A 22,616-nucleotide genomic window follows, 5' to 3' on the forward strand; every position below is an offset into this window, starting at 1 on the left:
CCTCTGATGCCTCAGATTTAGACTCCTCAGATGAGGAGTATGGCCGCCCATGCTTTCAGTCGGAGGACATTGGAAAGCTGCTCAAACTTGTCAGAACGACTATGGGAGTAGAGACCCCTAGAGAACCACGGACAATCCAAGACACCATGTTTAGCAACTTGGAGGAGAAGAAGCGAAAGTTTTTCCCCTTCCATGATAACATAATTAAATTAATAAAACGTGAGTGGAAAAAGCCTAATAAAAAGATGTCTGTCCCTCAGGCATTAAAACGCAAATACCCCTTTGATGAGGAGGTCTGTGAGAAGTGGGATAAGGCGCCTAAGTTAGATGCAGCCATCGCCAGCACTTCTAAGGGGGTTGCGTTACCATTTGAAGACATGGGAGCCCTAAGGGACCCCCTCGACAAAAAAGCAGATGCTTTTCTAAAGTCGGCTTGGGAAGCAGCGACATGGTCATTTAAACCCGGGGTTGCTGCCACTTGCACGGCACGTGCTATGGTCAAGTGGTTAGAGGAGTTAAGTGACCAAATCAAAAACAAATGCCCAAGAGAGAGGCTTCTGGAAGCATTGCCCTCTCTGCAAGGCGCCGCAAGATTCCTAGCAGACGCCTCGATAGATTCAGTTAGAAGTGCCGCACGCGTGTGTGCCTTATCTAATTCAGGAAGGAGAACATTATGGCTGAAAAATTGGACGGCTGACTTCCAATCAAAGGTCAAACTCTGCGGAGTACCCTGTGAAGGGCAATACCTTTTTGGCAAATCTCTAGACGAAATCCTTGAGAAAGCATCGGACAAAAAGAAGCGGTTTCCACCCCCTTCCTTTCCCAGGCGCCGATGGGATACCTCTCGTTCGTCCTTTCGTGGTGGATATAGAGGGACCCGCGGCCGATCAGATGACAGGTCTAGTCGAGGCAGACCCTGGAGAGAGCGAAAGGAAAGGGGATTCCTTTTCAACAAACCTCCCCCCAAGCCTGATCCCAAAAATCAGTGACGCCAGCATTCCGGTGGGGGGAAGACTCCGGCGGTTTGTCCATCACTGGGCAGCACTGCCGGCTTCTCATTGGATAACAAATTTGTTGTCAGAAGGTCTAAAGTTCAAATTCTCCAACCTCCCACCAAATCGTGTAAAAATGACCCAGGTGGGGGGAAAAAATCAGGCCCTATTAGAAAGAGAAATTTATCTCCTCATGCAAAAAGAAGTGTTAGTAGAAGTACCCCATCAAGAGATAGGGAAAGGGTTCTACAGCACTTTATTTCTAACACCAAAACCAGACGGCTCGCTGAGGGTAATATTCAACCTAAAAGCCCTAAACCATTACATTCAAATAGACAAGTTCAAGATGGAGACTTTAAAGACCGCAGTAAAAGTACTCGACCCAAACTGTTACATGGTGGTGATCGATCTTACAGACGCTTACTACCATGTGCCCAATCGCCGTCCAACACCAACAATACCTAAGATTGGTGGTAAATCTGGGAAAAACCCCCGTCCGTCTACAATATCAATGTCTTCCTTTTGGGGTAGCCATTGCGCCCCGTATATTCACAAAAATTATTTCCGAAGTAGCATCTTTCGTCAGGAAAGAAGACATAATGTTGGTACCCTATTTGGACGATTTTTTGATAATAGCAAAAAACAAAGAAAGTTGCAAAAGTGCGGCCGCAAGGGTGCTGGAGGTACTGACCAATTTAGGATGGATGATAAACCTGAAAAAATCAAGGCTTGTCCCAACTCAAACCCAAGAATTCCTCGGAATTGTGTTAGATTCAGTCAAGCAGGAGTGTGTCCTCCCACAGAGGAAAGTTCAATCTATCCAACAGAGGGTAGAGTCATTCCAATTACAACAGACTATCTCTCTGAGAAACGCAATGTCACTCCTAGGGGTCCTAACGGCAACGATTCCAGCAACGCGATGGGCACAAAGCCACACACGGGAGTTACAATGGCAGATACTAGCCGAACAAGAAAAAAATCCATACAATCTGAATCGGAAGATTCTTCTGTCACCAGAAGTTCAAAACTCACTAGAGTGGTGGCTGAAAACAGAAAATCTAACCAACGCAGTGCCATGGTCAGTACGAGATCCAGTAGTCATTACTACCGATGCGAGTCCGTGGGGTTGGGGGGCACATTTGGGAGATCAGGTCCTACAGGGTCAATGGGAAAGCCCAATGACAACAGCGTCCCCCAATCTAAAAGAATTGTCTGCGGTGAGACTAGCACTTCTTCATATAGGGGAAAGAATTCTGGGAAGACATGTGGTAGTGTTATCCGACAACAACACAACAATAGCTTATATAAACCGCCAAGGGGGCACAAGATCAACATCCCTTATGGCAGAGGCCAAAGAACTTTTTATATGGGCCGAAAACAACCTTCTTTCGCTAACCGGAACATACTTGAAAGGATCAGAGAATCAAGTAGCCGACTACTTAAGCCGTCACACGTTACATCAGGGGGAGTGGTCCCTGAACCAGCAAGTATTTGGGAAAATATGTGCCAGCTGGGGCGTTCCAGACGTAGACCTGTTCGCCACAAAACAAAATCGGAAGGTGAAGAGGTTCTATTCTCTGAACCCAAGAGAGCACCCGGAGGGGGTAGACGCGTTCCTGTATCGGTGGAACTTCCATCTAGCATACGCATTCCCCCCCAATACCATTAATCCCGGCAGTCCTCAGGAAAATTCGGGAGGACAAAGCACGAGTGATCCTCATAGCTCCCTTTTGGCCGAAGAGAGCGTGGTTCACGTGGCTCAGGCGCATGTCTATCTCGGACCCGTGGATCTTTCCGGATGCTCCGGATCTCCTATACCAAGGGCCAGTTCAACATCCCCAAGTTCACGGATTGCATCTCACCACCTGGAACTTGAAAGGGGACTTCTGTTAGCAAAAGGATTCTCAAGCCCTTTGGTGACCACATTGCTTGCTAGCAGGAAAAAGGTCACCTCAGACAAATACCAAAAAATCTGGCAAAAATTCCTAGATTTTTCGGGACGACAGTTGTCTGACTCTGGTCAACAGGTCCCAGTAAAAGAAATTCTTGAATTTCTCCAAAAAGGGTTGGAAAAAGGTCTATCTACTAACACCTTAAAGGTGCAGGTCTCTGCCCTTGGTGCACTGTTCGATCAAAAACTTGCTGACCACCCTTGGATCTATAGGTTCATTCGAGCCTCCTTTACTTCCAGACCCTCAAAATTAATACCTAAGATAGCTCCCTGGGATTTGAATTTAGTTTTAAAGGCTCTTACCGTTTCCCCCTTTGAACCTCTGGATTCTATATCAATAAAATCCTTGACTCTAAAAACGGTTCTCCTAGTTGCCTTAACGTCTGCCCGCCGTACTTGTGAGTTACAAGCTATGTCGGTGAACCCTCCTTACACTACTTTCCATGATGACAAAGTAGTTATTAAAACCGACCCTGCCTTTCTTCCGAAGGTCAATTCTAAATTTCATAGAGACCAGGAAATTATTCTGCCCTCTTTTTGTTCCCAGCCAAAATCCCAGGGAGAGAAGACCTTCCATTGTCTCGATGTCAGACGCTGCCTCCTTCAATACTTAGAGGCCACAAATTCCTGGCGTCAGTCATCGGCCCTTTTTGTCACCTATCAGGGGACAAACAGGGGAAAAAAGGCCTCAAAGGCAACTATTGCACGGTGGTTGCGTACGGCTATTTCACTTTCGTATTCTTTTTCTGGTCAAGTTCCCCCACAGGGTGTTACGGCTCACTCCACGCGTGCTATAGCCACTTCTTGGGCGGAAAGGGCTAACGCCTCGATAGAACAGATTTGTAAAGCGGCAGTATGGTCATCACCCTCTACCTTCTTCCGACACTATAGGTTAGACTTAGGTCAATCAGACTTGTCTTTTGGGAGAAAGGTGTTGTCTGCTGTCGTCCCACCCTAGGAATCTTCTATTTTTTCCTCTCACGTGCGGCGCTGTCATGGTGAAGGGAAAAATGATAATTACTTACGGGTAATTTGATTTTCCGGAACCATGACAGCGCCGCATTAATTCCCGCCCTATCTTGGTGATGGTTGTGTGATTCACAAAAAAAAAAAAAACTTATTGTATATGGATAAATGTATATGTACAAAGCATGTGTGTACACAAGAGCTAACGAAATGGCTATACAAATGTAAATATGATACAAACAAACTGAGGAGAGAGGGGCCGCCCCATTCTTATATCTCTGCTACAGGTTTCCTGTTCCTGGGGGCGGATGCCATCTCTCACGTGCGGCGCTGTCATGGTTCCGGAAAATCAAATTACCCGTAAGTAATTATCATTTTTTTCTCCCTACGCCGTTTAGCAATCAGGTTAATCTTGTTTTTTTTTTATATTGATCGGGCGATTCTGAACGCAGCAATACCAAATATGTGTAGATTTGATTTTTTTTCTGTTTTATTTTGATTGGGGGGTGATTTGAACTTTTGCATATATATTTTTTTATATTTTTTGCACTTATTTTTTTTTTTTTTTGGCATGCTTCAATAGTCTCCATAGGAGGCTAGAAGCATGCACAACTTGACTGTCTCTGCTACATAGAGGTGAAGCAAAGATCACCTCTATGTAGCAGAAATGCAACATTGCTTTCAGTGCCGACCACAGGGTGGCGCTCAATGCAATCGGCCATCAACAACCATAGAGGTCTCAAGGAGACCTCAGGTTGTTATGGCAATGCACCACTGACCCCCGATCATGTGACGGGGGTCAGCAGTGCGCGCACTTCTGGCTGCGCAGCCGGCCGCTCTTGTTAAATGCTGCTGTCAGACTTTGGCAGCAGCATTTAACTAGTTAATGGGCGCAGGAGGATCGCGATTCCGCTCGCACCCATTGCGCGCACATGTCAGCTGTTGAAAACAGCTGACATGTTGCGGCTTTGAGGTGGGCTTACCACCGGAGCTTTTTTAATTATTTCAGATCCAATTTGTTTTATTCTACCAAGGGTAAAAGGATAAATTGGACCCCAAAAGTTGTCCAATTTGTACTGAGTACTCTTATACCCCATATGTAGGGGTAAACCACTGTTTGGGTGCATGGCAGAGCTCGGAAGAGAAGGAGCGCCGGTTGACTTTTCAATGCAAAATTGGCTGGAATTGAGATCAGGTCCCATGTCGCGTTTGGAGAGCCCCTGATGTGCCTAAACAGTGGAAACCCCCCATAAGTGACCCCATTTTGGAAACTAGACCACCTAACGAACTTACCTAGATGTGTGGTGTTCACTTTGAACCCCCAATTGTTTCACTAAAGTTTATAATGTAGAGCCGTGAAAATTATAAAATCATTTTTGTAGGAAAAAAAATTATCTTTTAGCCCCCAATTTTGTATTTTCTCAAGGGTATCTTGAGAAATTGGACCCCAGAAGTTGTTGTCCAATTTATCCTGAGTACGTCGATACCCCATATGTGGGAGAAAACTACTGTTTGGGCGCATGTGGGGGCTCTGAAGGGAAGTAGTGATGTTTTGGAATGCAGACTTTGATGGAATGGTCTGCGGGCGTCGCGTTGCATTTGCAGAGCCCCTGATGTACCTAAACAGTAGAAACCCCATATTGGAAACTAGATACCCCAAGGAACTTATCTAGATGTGTTGTGAGAATTTTGAACCCCCAAGTGTTTCACTAAAGTTTATAACGCAGAGCCGTAAAAATAAAAAATTATTTTTTCAGCCCTCAAATTTTTATTTTTCCAAGGGTAACAGGAGAAATTGGACCCCCAAAATTGTTGTCCAATTTGTCCTGAGTATGCAGATACCCCATATGTTGGGATATACCCCTGTTTGGGCGCACGACAGAGCTCGGAAGGGAAGGAGCACCGTTTTACTTTTTCAACGCAGAATTGGATGGCATTGAGATCGGATGTCATGTTGCGTTTGGAGAGCCACTGATGTGCCTAAACAGTGGAAACCCCCAATTGTAACTGAAACCCTAATCCAAACACACTCCTAACCCTAATCCCAGCCATAACCACACTCCTAACCCTAATCACACCCCTAACCCCAACACACCCCTAACCCGACCGTAAACATAATCCAAACCCTAACCCCATCTTTAGCCCCAACCCTAACCCTAATGGGAAAATGGAAATAAGTACTTTTTTTTTTATTATTTTATTATTTTTCCCTAACTAAGGGGGTGATAAAGGAGGTTTTTATAGCAGGTTTTTGTTTGGCAGCTGTCACACACTAAAAGACGCTTTTTGTTGCAAAAAATAGTTTTTGCATTACCACATTTTGAGAGCTATAGTCTACTATATAATTGTCTAAGGGTCACTTCCGTCTGTCCTTCTGTCTTTCTTTCTATCTGGCTCGGATATTCATTGGTCGCAGCCTCTGTCTGTCATGGAAATGTAAGTCGTTGATTGGTCTCGGCAGCTGCCTGTCCTGGCTGCCGCGACCAATCAGCGACGGCCACAGTCCGATTAGTCCCTCCCTACTCCCCTGCAGTCAGTGCCCGGCGCCCGCTCCGTAATCCCCTCCAGTCACCGCTCACACAGGGTTAATGCCAGCGGTAACGGACCGCGTTATGCCGTGGGTACCGCTGCTATTAACCCTGTGTGACCAAGTTTTTACTATTGATTCTGCGTATGCATCATCAATAGTAAAAATATCTAATGTTACAAATAATAATAATAAAACAACGACAACGTCCTCTCCTCGGCAGTGCAAGCGGCAGGTTCCGGTGCCAAAGATGCTATGCGAGAAGGACCTGCCATGACGTCACGGTCATGTAACCGCGACGTCATTACAGGTCCTGCGCTCATTCCAACCCTGGGACCGGAAGCTGCCAGGTGCACCGCACACAAGTGCCAGGGCCCCTCGGAAGGTGAGTATATGTTTACTAGATGGTGGCCGATTCTAACGCATAGGGTATTCTAGAATATGTATTTATATAGCAGCCACATAGTATATAGCACAAGCCATGTAGTATATAGCAGACAAATACTACGTGGCCTGTGCTATATACTATGTGGCTGCCATATACATGCATACATATTGTAGAATACCTGATGTGTTAATACAGGCCACGTAGTATATAACACTGGCCACGTAATATATAGCACAGCCCACTCAGTATATAACACAGCCCACATAGTATCTAACACTGGCCAGGTAGTATATACCAGCCACGCGGTATATAACACAGCCCATGTAGTATATAGCAGTGTGGGCACCATATCCCTGTTAAAAATAAATAATTAAAATAAAAAGTAGTTATATACTCACCCGCCGGGATCGCGAGACCGCGAAGTCTTCTGGGTAATTTTGCAATGCATCTCTGGGAACGGAAGATGGCGGCAGCCGCGCGTGCCTAGGCAGACTACGGAAGGTGAGAATAGCAGGTTTTTTGTTTTTTTTATTATTTTTAACATGACATCTTTTTACTATTGATGCTGCATAGGCAGCATCAATAGTAAAAAGTTGGGGGCACACAAGGTTAATAGCAGCGTTAAGGGAGTGCGTTACGCGCAGCATAACGCGGTCCGTTAACGCTGGCATTAACCCTGTGTGAGCGCTGACTGGAGGGAAGTATGCGGGCGTCGGGCACTGACTGCAGGGGAGAAGAGAGGGACTAATTCTTGGCCAGACTGTGGCCGTCGCTGATTGGTTGCGGCAGCCAGGACAGGCAGCTGGCGAGACAAATCAGCGACACGGGATTTCCGTGACGGAAGTTGCTGACAGACAGACAGAAGGACAGACAGAAAGACTGAAGTACCCCTTAGAAAATTATATAGTAGATTTTTTATTTTAAGTCTTTTTTTACCCTGTTACATACGTGGCTGGGCAGTATACTAAGTGTCTGTGCTGTATACTACGTGGCTCTGTGCAATATACTACGTGGCTGGGCAATATACTACGTGGCTGGGCAATATACTACGTGGCTGGGCAATATACTACGTGGCTGGGCAATATACTACGTGGCTGGGCAATATACTACGTGGCTGGGCAATATACTACGTGGCTGGGCAATATACTGCTTTATTCTTCGGGTCCGTACGATTACAGCGATAGCTTATTTATAACTTTTTTTATGTTTTGGCGCTTTTATACAATAAAAGCTATTTTATATTAAAAATAATTATTTTTGCATCGCTTTATTCTGAGGGCTATAATTTTTTTTTTTTAATTCTTTCGTTGAGGACGCTGTGTTGCGGCTCGTTTTTTACGGGACAAGATGACGTTTTCAGCGGTACCATGTTCATTTATATCCATCTTTTTGATTGCGTGTTATTCCACTTTTTGTTCAGCGGTATGATAAAGCATTGTTTTTTGCCTCGTTTTTTTTTTTACGGTGTTCACTAAGGGGTTAACTAGTGGGGTTAACTCCCTGTGCAATGCTTCCCTATGCCACCGGAACACTGCGATCTTGTTTGATCGCAGTGTTCTGGGGGTTAAGGTGCAGGAGCGGTCCGTGACTGCTCCTGGCACGTAGTGCCGGATGTCAGCTGTGATAATCAACTGACATCCGGCCGCGATCAGCTGCACTCCCCCCATGAGCGCAGCTGATCAAATATGACGTACTATCCTGTCGATGGTCATACGGTCCCAGGTCACCTTGACGGGATAGTACGTCCAATGTCAGAAAGGGGTTAAAGATCTGTAATTCATTTAAAGAGGGAGCTGGCTCCTGGATATGCTACAGCAGCGGGGCACAGAGTGAAAAATGTTCTGTCTCTTCAATCTTGGTATAGTTCCCGAGGTGACTGTCCTCAACCAGCAAATATCATACTGACTCCTGATTATTGCAAGTAAGATCTGGAGAGGACACTGAGTAGAAAACACAAGAAAAGTCTTGTCAATCATCTACTTTTTGGTACATCAGAAACTTTTATTTGATATTTATGCTGCTGATTTTCATTTAGTTAATTTATATCTTGTAGATGTGATCGGAGCCTTAGTTACAGGATCCATCGGTCGTGGTCGGTGACGTCTTGTAGATGTGATCGGAGCCTTAGTTACAGGATTCATCGGTCGTGGTCGGTGACATCTTGTAGATGTGATCGGAGCCTTAGTTACAGGATCCATCGGTCGTGGTCGGTGACGTCTTGTAGATGTGATCGGAGCTTTAGTTACAGGATCCATCGGTCGTGGTCGGTGACGTCTTGTAGATGTGATCGGAGCCTTAGTTACAGGATCCATCGGTCGTGGTCGGTGACATCTTGGAGATGTGATCGGAGCCTTAGTTACACAATCCATCGGTCGTAGTCGATGACGTCTTGTAGATGTGATCAGAGCCTTAGTTACAGGATCCATCGGTCGTGGTCGGTGACGTCTTGTAGATGTGATCGGAGCCTTAGTTACAGGATCCATCGGTCGTGGTCGGTGACGTCTTGTAGATGTGATCGGAGCCTTAGTTACAGGATCCATCGGTCGTGGTCGGTGACGTCTTGTAGATGTGATCGGAGCCTTAGTTACAGGATCCATCGGTCGTGGTCGGTGACGTCTTGTAGATGTGATCGGAGCCTTAGTTACAGGATCCATCGGTCGTGGTCGGTGACGTCTTGTAGATGTGATCGGAGCCTTAGTTACAGGATCCATCGGTCGTGGTCGGTGACGTCTTGTAGATTTGATCGGATCCTTAGTTACAGGATCCATCGGTCGTGGTTGGTGACGTCTTGTAGATGTGATCGGAGCCTTAGTTACAGGATCCATCGGTCGTGGTCGGTGACGTCTTGTAGATGTGATCGGAGCCTTAGTTACAGGATCCATCGGTCGTGGTCGGTGACGTCTTGTAGATGTGATCGGAGCCTTAGTTACAGGATCCATCGGTCGTGGTCGGTGACGTCTTGTAGATTTGATCGGATCCTTAGTTACAGGATCCATCGGTCGTGGTTGGTGACGTCTTGTAGATGTGATCGGTCCCTTAGTTACAGGATCCATCGGTCGTGGTTGGTGACGTCTTGTAGATGTGATCGGAGCCTTAGTTACAGGATCCATCGGTCGTGGTCGGTGACGTCTTGTAGATGTGATCGGTCCCTTAGTTACAGGATCCATCGGTCGTGGTTGGTGACATCTTGTAGATTTGATTGGAGCCTTAGTTACAGGATCCATCGGTCGTGGTCGCTGACGTCTTGTAGATGTGATCGGAGCCTTAGTGTCAGTTCATTTAAAGGGAACCTATTATATATAAAAATGCTGTATATATAGAGCAGCCATTTTATCAGTGCCGTGATGCGGTTACATCCTCACTATGCATGGAGAGGTGACTGAAGCCTCTCTGGCAGCACCCATATGACTGGAAGCCGATTGCTGCCTGGAGGAATAAAATGTATTTCCTCCTGATAGCAGGGTTCTCAGTGCTTCCTACAGGCAGGTTCAGAACGCTATTAACCTGTAGATTAACCCCATATCTGCAAGTTAATTAAAAAAAATTTTTTACCTGACATATTCCCTTGAAATAGTAGGTGCAAGTGGTCTCTGGGTGCAGTATCTTAAAGTGCAGAATTTTAAGTTCACAGCAGAAATATACCAGAAATATACCAGAAGTGACCAGAAGGTAATATTCACTAATGTGCTTGCGTTACAGCTGTCAAGTGTGAACATCACCCTTGACTTCACAGCATTTCAACTGGCTATTTACTACTTGTTCCTTTGTTTGCTTTTAAATGTTCATCTTTCACTTGATGTTTTAATCTTTTCCATCCAGTATGGGAGTTTGTGTATCTTGCATAGTAATACCGGCTTTGGTCTCTTGCTAATTGTTTTAATCATTCAACAAGGCAAACTGGTCCTACATACCAGCACGCACTTCAATATATCCAGATCTGGCTTAAAGAGCATGTGTGTTGGGGCACAGGTGAAACATATTTCTAAGGGTAAGTTCACATTTGCGTATATGTGCGCAGCGTATCATCTGCATACGCGAATGCATTCAAAAACGCATGCTTATGCAGCGTTTTTATCCACATCAGCTTACGCATGACTGCAAAAAAACCGTTGCATGTGCATGCTTTTTTTTTGCCTGTGTTTGCGGGTTTTTTTATGCGCATGCGTTCGATGTTTTTTGGAGGGCGTGTGTCAATCAGTTCCTGGACATGCGCAGTCCGAAGTATGCAAGCGCATCAAACACATGCATTCCCATAGACTAAAGCAACATGTTGCATTCGCCGGACCCCGCCGCACACCGAGAAAACGACGCATGCGTACGCAGATGCATTCTAACTGATGCAAACACCTGTCCCTGCGTATGCCATGTTAAAGATTGGGACGCATGCGGATCTGTGTGGATGATACGCTGCACACAGAGACGCAAATGTGAAACCACCATAAGTGTTTTTTTTTTGTTTTTAAGTATCTCGCCAGTTAAACATGGCAAGTGAACAGAGCAGGAGACAGTTAAGTTATGCCAGATACTCCAACCCACATGGTCCTCGTTCAGTTGTGCTACACGTCTAATATTCATACCTCTCTGCTTATATGTTTCAGCTGACGCTTCACCTCTACCTTCCCTTTACATATTCTACACAATCTCTCTCCTCCCCTCTCCCATGTACAACATCGACGCCTTTCTGACTTTTCTCAATCACTCAAAACCATCCACTACCACCATACAGCTCACTAAATGCTCCACCTTGTGCCAGTCATTACACTTGTTGCCCATTTGCTACAGAATACAATATAAACTCATATCTCTCACCCACAAAGCGCTCCACCGTTCTGCACTATATCTCCTCATTTCTGTCACCCTACATGTACACTCCATTCTGCAACTGATCTAAGACTATCGTCCTCCCTAATCTGACCCTCGCACCTCTGTCTCCAAGACTTCTCTTGTGCTGCGCCAGTTCTCTGGAATGCACTACCCCATACAATCCGACTAATATCTAGCCTCCATGTTTTTAAGCGTGCTTTAAAAACACATCTCTTTAAAAACACATCTATCACCTCAACTCAATAACCCAACTCTCACCCGTTCCCTCCTAAATGGTAATCATAATCTGTTCCTTCCTATTCATGTCTCCACATCCTCCATGCCCCCAATAGCACACGGTAACTGCACTTAGACAGATACTGACCGATGACCGGCTCATGCAGCTTAATATGAAAACCCTTTTGGACCGTACGTTCTACCTATTGTCACCCCTATTTCCTCATAGGTTGTAACTTATGAGCAGCAGGACCCTCGCTCCGCCTGAAACTATTGAAATGTGTAACTTTTATGGTATTTATTATCTGTACATGTCCCCGTTTAATTGTAAAGTGCTGCGGAATATGTTGGCGCTGTATAAATAAAAATCATTAGTAGTAGTAGTATTATTAGATAATTTCTCAGATTTGATCCCTAACAAGTCATTTAAAACCAGAACAGATGAGCTGCGCGCACAGTGAACAAGCCAGTAGAGACATGTTCACACCACCAAGAGACTTGAAAACACAAAAAAGCACAGTAAAACCAAAAACACTCTGTTGCAAAAAAATCACAGTGGACAGCAAGTGCTAGTAAAAAGATGGAAATAACAGGGTATTTGGTTGATACGTTTTTTGCAAAAAATGTATATTAAGCCGCTCTACCAAACGTCAAGGTATACCCATATCAGAGCAGTCCTAACTAATGTATGTAATCCCTATCTGATGTATTTAAAACCTGGTCATATGTACAATACCTGTATGAGCAGGATTCAGAAAAGGAATGTCCATGTGGACACGCTGGACAGAACGGCTCCTGTGCGCACAGCTAAAAAAAAGAGGGGTGGAGGCCTCCCCAGTCTTGTGGAACCAAGAAAACAATTATTTAAAACCAGAACACATGAGCTGCGCGCACAGTGAACAAGCCAGTAGAGACATGTTCACACCACTAAGAGACTTGAAAACACAGTGTTTTCTTGTTTCCACAAGACTGGGTAGGCCTCCATCCCTCTTTTTTTGAGCTGTGCGCACAGGAGCCGTGCTGTCCAGCGTGTCCACATGGACATTCCTTTTCTGAATCCTGCTCATACAGGTATTGTACATATGACCAGGTTTTAAATACATCAGATAGGGATTACATACATTAGTTAGGACTGCTCTGATATGGGTATACCTTGACGTTTGGTAGAGCGACTTAATATACATTTTTTTGCAAAAAAACGTATCAACCAAACACCCTGTTATTTCCATCTTTTTACTAGCACTTGCTGTCCACTGTGATTTTTTTGCAACAGAGTGTTTTTGGTTTTACTGTGCTTTTTTGTGTTTTCATTGTTGTGATAATTGTATCGGATAAATGGGTGAAGCTCATGAAGGATATGTCCAAAAACTGTTTAAACTATAGTAAAATTACTCTAACTCTGTCCTACATTGTGAATGTGAATTAAATTATACCCAATTAAATGTAAATGTTTATGATTGTTATTGAGGTTAGGTCTTGTGCCAATCACTTCTAAATGAACTTGAAGGCTTAGAGAAACTGTGTCTTAATTCTCAGTGACTGCGGTTATGTTTCTCACATCATATCGTCCCTTAAGTTTTCCACCTCATAGTATTTTTTTTTTTTAAATTTGGTGCCCAGAATTGGACACAGTGTTCCAGATGAGGCCTGACCAAAGAAGAGTAGAGGGGATAATTACTTCTCGCGATCGTGACTCTCTGCTTCTCTTAATACATCCTAGAACTGGATTTGCCTTTTTTTTGCTGCTGCACTACGCTGTTGACTCATGTGCAGTCTGTGATCTATTAGTATAACCAAGGTTTTTTCGCGTGTGCTGTTGCTTAGTTCTATTCCTCCATTCTGTAAATGTAATTTTCATTTTTCTTGCCCAGATGTAGAATCTTGCATTTCTCCCTGCTAAATTCCATTCTATTAGTCCATGCCCATTGTTCAAGCTTATCTAGATCCTTCTGAATCTTTTCGGTCTTCTCGATCTTCTCTAGTGTTAGCTATTAGCTGCTGAAGCTGCTCCTCCTATACATAAAACAACTCGGCACAGACGGCAACAACCGTGGCACACGCTGCAAACACGTTTCCTGCAGCGGTGCTCCAGGTGCGCAGAACGTCGGTGGAGAAAATCTAATCTACCCGAAGATTTCATCCATTATAAGTTCATGCTAAAGACATACAATTCTGCCCTTCACCTCTCCAAACAAACCTACTTCAACACCCTCATCACCTCCCTGTCCAATAACCCTAAACGTCTCTTTGACACGTTCCAGTCCCTACTCAACCCAAGAGAGCAGGCCCCAACCACGGATCTCCGTGCTGACGATCTGGCCAATTACTTCAAAGAAAAAATTGACCACATTCGACAGGAAATCATCTCCCAATCTCTTCATACCATGCACTGTCCTCCCTCCCCCACTGCATCTAGTTCACTCTCTAACTTTGAACCAGTTACAGAAGAAGAAGTAATCAGGCTCCTTGCATCTTCTCGCCCGACCACTTGCACCAGTGACCCCATTCCATCACATCTCCTCCAGTCCCTTTCCCCGGCTGTCACCTCTCACCTAACAAAAATATTCAACCTTTCCCTCACTTCCGGTATTTTTCCCTCCTCATTTAAGCATGCCATCATACATCCATTACTTAAAAAACCATCCCTCGATCAAAACTGTGCCGCTAATTATAGACCTGTCTCTAATCTTCCCTTCATCTCTAAACTCCTCGAACGCCTGGTCCACTCCCGTCTTACCCGCTATCTCTCAGATAACTCTCTTCTCGACCCTCTTCAATCTGGCTTCCGCTCTTTACACTCTACTGAAACTGCCCTCACTAAAGTCTCTAATGACCTACTAACAGCTAAATCTAATGGTCACTACTCCATGCTAATTCTCTTGGATCTCTCTGCAGCATTCGACACTGTGGATCATCAGCTCCTCCTCACTATGCTCCGCTCCATCGGCCTCAAGGACACCGTTCTCTCCTGGTTCTCCTCCTATCTCTCTGACCGATCCTTCACTGTATGTTTTGCTGGTTCCTCCTCCTCTCACCTTCCCCTTACTGTTGGGGTTCCTCAAGGATCAGTCCTAGGCCCCCTACTCTTCTCGTTGTATACTGCCCCTATTGGACAAACAATCAGTAGATTTGGTTTCCAGTACCAGTACTCTATGCTGACGACACCCAATTATACACTTCTTCTCCTGATATCACACCGACCATTTTAGAAAACACCAGTGATTGTCTTACCGCTGTCTCTAACATCATGTCCTCCCTCTATCTGAAACTAAACCTGTCAAAAACTGAACTCCTCGTGTTCTCTCCCTCTACTAACCTACCTTTGCCTGACATTGCCATCTCCGTATGTGGTTCCACCATTACTCCAAAGCAACATGCCCGCTGCCTTGGGGTCATCCTTGATTCTGACGTTTCATTCACCCCCTACATCCGATCACTGGCTCGCTCTTCTTACCTGCATCTCAAAAACATTTCTAGAATTCGCCCTTTTCTTACTTTCGACTCTGCAAAAACTCTTACTGTTTCACTTATTCATTCTCGTCTGGACTATTGTAACTCTCTACTAATCGGCCTCCCTCTTACCAAACTTTCCCCACTCCAATCTGTCCTGAATGCTGCAGCCAGGATCATATTCCTCACCAACCGTTACACCGATGCCTCTACCCTGTGCCAGTCATTACACTGGCTACCCATCCACTCCAGAATCCAGTACAAAACTACTACCCTCATCCACAAAGCACTCCATGGCTCAGCACCACCCTACATCTCCTCCCTGGTATCAGTCTACCACCCTACCCGTGCCCTCCGCTCCGCTAATGACCTCAGGTTAGCATCCTCAATAATCAGAACCTCCCACTCCCGTCTCCAAGACTTTACACGTGCTGCGCCGATTCTTTGGAATGCACTACCTAGGTTAATACGATTAATTCCCAATCCCCACCGTTTTAAGCGTGCCCTAAAAACTCATTTGTTCAGACTGGCCTACCGCCTCAATGCATTAACCTAACGATCCCTGTGTGGCCTATTTATAATAAAAAAAAAAAAAAAAGGTTCCTCGCATCATGTTCTCATACACTTTATGCAGTATTAGCCCTCTGTGTCTGTACTGCTACATACTGGTTCATGCAGCTTTACATGAACACCTGAGCCTTACACTATGGCCGGTCCGAATAACTAAAGCAATTGTTACCATCCACCTCTCGTGTCTCCCCTTTTCCCCATAGTTTGTAAGCTTGCGAGCAGCAGGGCCCTCATTCCTCCTGGTATCTGTTTTGAACTGTGATTTCTGTTATGCTGTAATGTCTATTGTCTGTACAAGTCCCCTCTATAATTTGTAAAGCGCTGCGGAATATGTTGGCGCTATATAAATAAAAATTATTATTATATATTATTATTATTAGCTATCCCTCCTAGCTTTTGCATCGCCTGCAAATTTGATTAGTTTACCTTCACTTCCCTTATCTAGATCATTTATAAAAATGTTGAACAACACTGAGGTCAGGACAGAACCTTGTGGTACCCCACTTGAAACACTCTTCCAATTGGATGTGCAACCACTTATTACTACTCTTTATCTCCTTCATCATGAAGACGCCGGCAGGACGAGATCCCTCCAGCTGATCCAGTGCTCATCCCTCCTCCTCCTGAATGACCCCGAGGATGGACGAGGACAGGGATGAGACCACCAGAAGATTATTCCACTTCGCCCTGGAGATCATCTCCCTGCTGAGCGGAGAGGTAACTCCTCTACATTTCTATCAGCTTTATTGTGTTCTGTGACAAGTCCGACATCCAGAATAGAGAGAAGGATTCTTTACTGTAAGAGCAGTGATTGTGTGGAGCTCTCTGCCCGGAGGAGTTGTCATGGGGATTCCCTATAAAAGCTGTAGAGGGGCCGGGATGTCTGTCCGGAGGGGAATAATATTCCCGGTTATGGCCCCAGATTACTGGAGACTGTTATTGATCCCGGGATTTCTACTGATTGTCAGATCTGGAGTCGGGAAGGAATCTTCTCCCTAAGTGTCTCTCTCCATACACAGGATTACACAATAGTGAGGAAGACACCGGGGGAGGGTGTGACTCCCATCATCCATCTCCAGGAGTCAGGAGGGCGGAGCCCGAGCCCCATCACAGAGCCTCCCCCGCACTCCCTGCTACATGAGAGGAACAAGAAGATTCTGGAGCTCAGCAACAAGATGATTGAGCTGCTGAGCGGAGAGGTGACTGCTGGGAGATTATACAGCACTGGAGGATTCTGGGTGATGAGCGGAGAGGTGACTGCTGGGACATTATACAGCACTGGAGGATTCTGGGTGATAAGCAAAGAGGTGACTGCTGGGACATTATAAAGGACAGCACTGGAGGATTCTGGGTGATGAGCGGAGAGGTGACTGCTGGGACATTATACAGGACAGCACTAGGGGATTCTGGGTGATGAGCGGAGAGGTGACTGCTGGGACATTATACAGGACAGCACTGGAGGATTCTGGGTGATGAGCGGAGAGGTGACTGCTGGGACATTATACAGCACTGGAGGATTCTGGGTGATGAGCGGAGAGGTGACTGCTGGGACATTATACAGCACTGGAGGATTCTGGGTGATGACGGTGTGGCTGTTGTCAGGTTCCTATAAGGTGTCAGGACGTCGCTGTCTATCTCTCCATGGAGGAGTGGGAGTATCTAGAAGGACACGAAGATCGGTACAAGTGTGTCACGATGGAAGAGCATCAGCCTCTTATCTCGCAAGGTATGGAAAAAATGTGTGTATACTTATTGTGTACAGTATGTCCCGTAATGAAGCATTTCTAATGACTTGTACAAGTAGACCCTTTTTTAACTCCTGCATTAAATCACATTAGAGACTCATTTTTACTGCTTATGTCTCTATACAGGAAGTTGGGGCGGGTCTTAGTCGCTATACAGGAAGTGGGGGCGGGCTTAATATTTGCACAGGAAGTGGGGGCGGGCTTAATATTTGCACAGGAAGTGGGGGCGGACCTCAGTCTGGACTGGAATTGGGGTCAGGTCTCTGCTTCTGCTCTTCTATCTGTCAAACACTATAGAGATGGGTTTTTGGTTCATTACAAGCTGGAAGTGAGGGAAAGGAAGATTCAGCACCTATAATACTGGCAGAATTTTGATGAAGAGGAACTGCCCACTGAGGAAAAAAAATGAAATTTTGTAAGTTACAGAGCTTGAGAATCAGTATATTTGTTGTACATATTAGACTTTTATTTGCACCTGAAGCAGTTTTACCTTGTGGGACTATGAAAGCCACGTCACGTTTATCACAGTGATTCATGCTGTATGATACATTTATATGAAATCTAATGTCTCTGGTGTATGGAGGGTTAATAATCTTTATATTATCCATTTTGCCAAATGGAAAACTATAACACAATTTACAAAAAAAACTTAATTTCTAGTGGATTCTTAACGCTTAACTTTTATCTTTTTGTTTCAATAATTAAAGGGAAATGTTGCATAAATGGGGAAATAGAGGGGGAAAGAAAACATATTTGCATTATAAAAAAAACACGTAAAGTTACATGACCAATAATCATAGTATTACAGTAAACAATAGAACAAAGAATAGCGAATAGCATGCTCTCCTACTAACCTATAAGGATTGAACTAGGAAAGATCGAAGCAGGGAGAGGATAAGCAGGTACTACAATGGACCAGAAGAGGAAAGGGAAAGATTAGGGTAGGAAGGGAAAGACATCAAGGGGTAAAATGAAAAAAGTGTCTTTTAAGCCTTCCGTGACATAGAGGGCCCAGAAGATCACAACGTCTGGTCATACGAAATCCTGCACTGATTAGAACTGTTTCACCATCCGATTAAACAGTGCAGTTTTTTTCCTTGCTTTGTCATTACAAGAGTTAATCAGTTCAGTTTATCTCCTGTAGCTCTCTATCGTGAATTGCCTCAGCTGTTCTGTGTTGGTCAATCCCTTCTTGTATATATGCTCACGCTTGCACTTGGGAGTTACCAGTGATAATTTTACTTCCTGTTTAGGTGTTGGAGGAGAAATTCAGTGTTTGGAGTAGGTGGTTGGAGAGTTGTTCAGGAGATTTCTGCTTGGAGTTGGTTTGCATGCTTATCCTTTTCCTCATCCTCTCCTATTTGGTTTCTCCTTCCTATCCCTCTACTGTGTTCCACTCCGTTGTTTTGTCAGTACATTTGCATGACTGTAGTTTTCATTTTTGTCTGTCTGCCCTTGTTTGTCTGGTTAGTGTAACCCTATACACTTCAGCCTAAAGGTACCTTCACACATAACGATATTGTTAACGATATCGTTGCTATTTGTGACGTAGCAACGATATCGTTAATGAAATCGTTCTGTGTGACAGCGACCAACGATCAGGCCCCTGCTGGGAGATCATTGGTCACTGAATAAAGTCCAGAACTTTATTTCGTCGCTGGACTCCCTGAAGACATCGCTGGATCGGCGTGTGTGACACCGATCCAGCGATGTCTTCACTGGTAACCAGGGTAAACATCGGGTAGCTAAGCGCAGGGCCGCGCTTAGTAACCCGATGTTTACCCTGGTTACCATGCTAAAAGTAAAAAAAAACAAACACTAGATACTTACCTACCGCTGTCTGTCCTCCAGCGCTGCGCTCTGCTCTCCTCCTGTACTGGCTGTGAGCCGGAAAGCAGAGCGGTGACGTCACCGCTCTGCTTTCCGGCTCCCAGCCAGTACAGGAGGAGAGCAGAGAAGCAGAGCACAGCGCTGGAGGACAGACAGCGGTAGGTAAGTATCTAGTGTTTGTTTTTTTTTACTTTTAGCATGGTAACCAGGGTAAACATCGGGTTACTAAGCGTGGCCTTGCGCTTAGTTACCCGATGTTTACCCTGGTTACCGGCATCGTTGGTCGCTGGAGAGCGGTCTGTGTGACTGCTCTCCAGCGACCAAACAGCGACGCTGCAGCGATCCGGATCGTTGTCGGTATCGCTGCAGCGTCGCTTAATGTGAAGGGGCCTTAACACCTCCCTGGGTGGGGGAGGGAACAGATAAGGTTTAAGATAGGAGCATAGCAAGGTACATGACTCCAAAATCTCTACCTTTTGGGGTAATCAGGGGTACAGGGATTGACCAGGGTGACCCTCAAGTTCGAGGGATCAGTTAAGTGCCCACTGTCCCTAGTCACTGTGTCCTGTGGTATAACAAGAACATGTGTGGAGTTGATCTCTCTAATCAAGTCCTCCAGCCATACAGTGCCATGAGAAAAGACAAGGTGTGGTACAAAAAGCTTCCCGTGCATATCGTACGGATGGCAATGCATAACGCTTTCGTGCTATCACTATGTGCAGGCCAGACCGGGACCTTCCTTCAGTTCCAGGAGGTAGTGACCAAGGCCCTAATATTTGGAGGTCAGGAAGGAATGGACCCTAGTACTTCAGTAACTGAAGTGGTATTGTACTAGGGCAACATTTCCCCTGTGAGGTATGCAAATATATATATATAGAGAGAGAGAGAGAGAGAGTAAAAATGGAACAGCACAATGCTCACCGGTGGGTGCCTGGCCTCCTGGGTCAAGTGGTCCACTCTATCCCCAATTGTATACAAAAAGGCAAAAGAAGGCAGCACTCCAATAGTATCCAAAGTGAAAAAAGTGAGGTTTATTCAGCCCACATCTTTATGCAGCGACGTTTCGGCTCACACTGAGCCTTTCTCAAGCTTGATATATATATATATATATATATATATATATATATATATTGGACTTTAATGCCCGAACGGCGTGGCAACTTTTCGGATGTGATATCCTTTCTCAAGCGATATCACATCCGAAACGTTGCCACGCCGTTTGGGCATTAAAGTCCACTTTTTTCACTTGAGAAGTGCGGTTTTCCTTTTTTCATCTTTATATTTAAGAACCATTTGAACAGTGGTTTGGGAAGCTTCGCACATTTTCAAGGTAGTATTCGATGCTGTTCCAATTTTTTCACTATATATATATACTCATGAAGTAGGCCTGGACAGAAATGATGGTACCCCTGAAAATAGTGTGACAAAGGGGACATGTTAAATCATGGTGTGTCCACTAACTAGCATCACAGGTGTCTACAATCCTGGAATCAGTGAGTGGCCGGTATATAGGGCTACAGATACTCACTGTGCTGTTTGGTGACATGGTGAGTATCACACTCAACATGGTCCAGAGGAAGCGAAGGAAAGAGTTGTCTCAGGAGATTAGAAAAAACACTATAGAACACCATTGTTGAAAATAAAATTATAAAAAAGCCAGACGGTAATTTGCTAAACTACATGTTGACAAGGCACAAAGCTTGTGGGAGAATGTCCTATGGACAGATGAGACAAAAATGGAACTTTTTGGCAAGGCACATCAGCTCCATGTTCGCAGACAGAAAAATGAAACATATCAAGAAAACACTGTCCCTAATGTGAAACATGGAGGAAGCTCTATTATGTTCTGGGGCTGCTTTGCTGCATCTGGTACAGGGTGTCTAGAATCTCTGCAGGGTACAATGAGATCTCAAGACTATCAAGGCATTCTAGAGAGAAATGTGCTACCCAGTGTCAGAAATCTTGGTCTCAGTCGCAGATCATGGGTCTTGCAAAAGGATAATGACCCAAACACACAGGTAAAAACACCCAAGAATGGCTAAGAGGGAAACATTGGACTATTCTGAAGTGGCCTTCTATGAGCCCTGACCTAAATCATATTGAGCATCTTTGGAAAGAGCTGAAACCTGCCGTCTGGAAAAGGCAACCTTCACACACGAGACAACTGGAGCAGAGTGCTCTTGAGGAGTGGGCAAAATACCTGTCGGGAGATGCAGAAGTCTCACTGACAGGTACAGGAATCGTTTGATTGCAGTGATTGCCTCAAAAGGTTGTGCAGCAAAATATTAAGTTAAGGGTATCATAATTTCTGACCAGGCCGATTTCATGAGGTTTATTTTTTTAAATTCAGTGGAACCATGTGGCAAAGCAATGTCTGACTTTCATTTGTTCATTTTCATAGATCTTTTATTTATTACTTTTCTCAGAATCAAGTTGTTTCTGTGACCATTGCGAGTTTTTCTGTTATTAAACGAGGGGATACCAACAATTTTAACCGTGTGTGTGTGTGTGTATGCGTATATAGAGAGAAAGAGATATAGATCGATAGATAGATATATCAGAAATGTTAATTAGATGACATTAACAAAAGTATATAAATGAAATAACATAACATAAAAAGCTCAGCTAGAATTTAGTAGTAGTCCTCCGAGCCCGATCATCAGTCAGGATCTTGTCCAGAAGCCGATATCCAGCTGGTGGTGAGAAGGGCAGAAGTCTGGAGAATTAAGGGGCTGCGCTGGGAATATTGAGGCTTTACTGAAACTTTTTGGATTTGTCAATAAAAGTGTAAAAACGTATTAAATGTTTATAATTGTCCGTCAGTAACCAGAGAAATGTTCCACTAAGGCTATGTGCCCACGTTGCAGAAATGCTGCAGAAGTGTCCGAAACTCCCTGCCGCCTATAAAACACATGCAGAATTCGTATGCATTTTCCCGCAAAACACAAGAGTTTTGCAAGCGTTTTTAGCGATTGACAGGTTGGTCACACTTGTCAAACATAGTGCTTGACAAGTGTGACTAATTTTTACTATTGATGCTGCCTATGCAGTAATAGTAAATAGTAAAAGAATGTTGAAAATAATAAAATATTTATGTGGTTATTCTCACCTTCCGACGGCCCCCGATCTCCTCAGCGGTGCTCCCAGTACGTTCCGT

The 22,616-nt window shown here is 44.7% G+C and overlaps 2 protein-coding genes across 4 annotated transcripts in view; one reads left to right on the plus strand and one right to left on the minus strand.

Annotated features, from left to right (window-relative positions):
* The window catches only part of LOC138657427 (zinc finger protein 84-like), a 729,030-nt gene that overhangs the window by 206,412 nt on the left and 500,002 nt on the right, over nt 1–22,616 (minus strand). The gene's annotated exons all lie outside the window — the stretch shown is intronic.
* LOC138657414 (zinc finger protein 84-like) overlaps nt 1–22,616 on the plus strand; it is a 104,504-nt gene that overhangs the window by 77,452 nt on the left and 4,436 nt on the right. The window contains exons 2-4 of one of the 3 annotated variants that reach the window (XM_069745187.1): nt 16,455–16,601; nt 16,904–17,083; nt 17,487–17,610. The exons of 1 other annotated variant lie outside the window; for it this stretch is intronic. In XM_069745187.1, coding sequence (XP_069601288.1) covers nt 16,512–16,601; nt 16,904–17,083; nt 17,487–17,610 — 394 coding nt within the window. In that variant the 5' untranslated portion in view covers nt 16,455–16,511. The remainder of the gene's footprint in view (nt 1–16,454; nt 16,602–16,903; nt 17,084–17,486; nt 17,611–22,616) is intronic. One more of the 3 variants, XM_069745188.1, reaches the window with a different exon arrangement.

This window comes from Ranitomeya imitator, chromosome 1 (genome assembly GCF_032444005.1).
Source record: "Ranitomeya imitator isolate aRanImi1 chromosome 1, aRanImi1.pri, whole genome shotgun sequence".
Taxonomy (NCBI): Eukaryota; Metazoa; Chordata; class Amphibia; order Anura; family Dendrobatidae; genus Ranitomeya; species Ranitomeya imitator.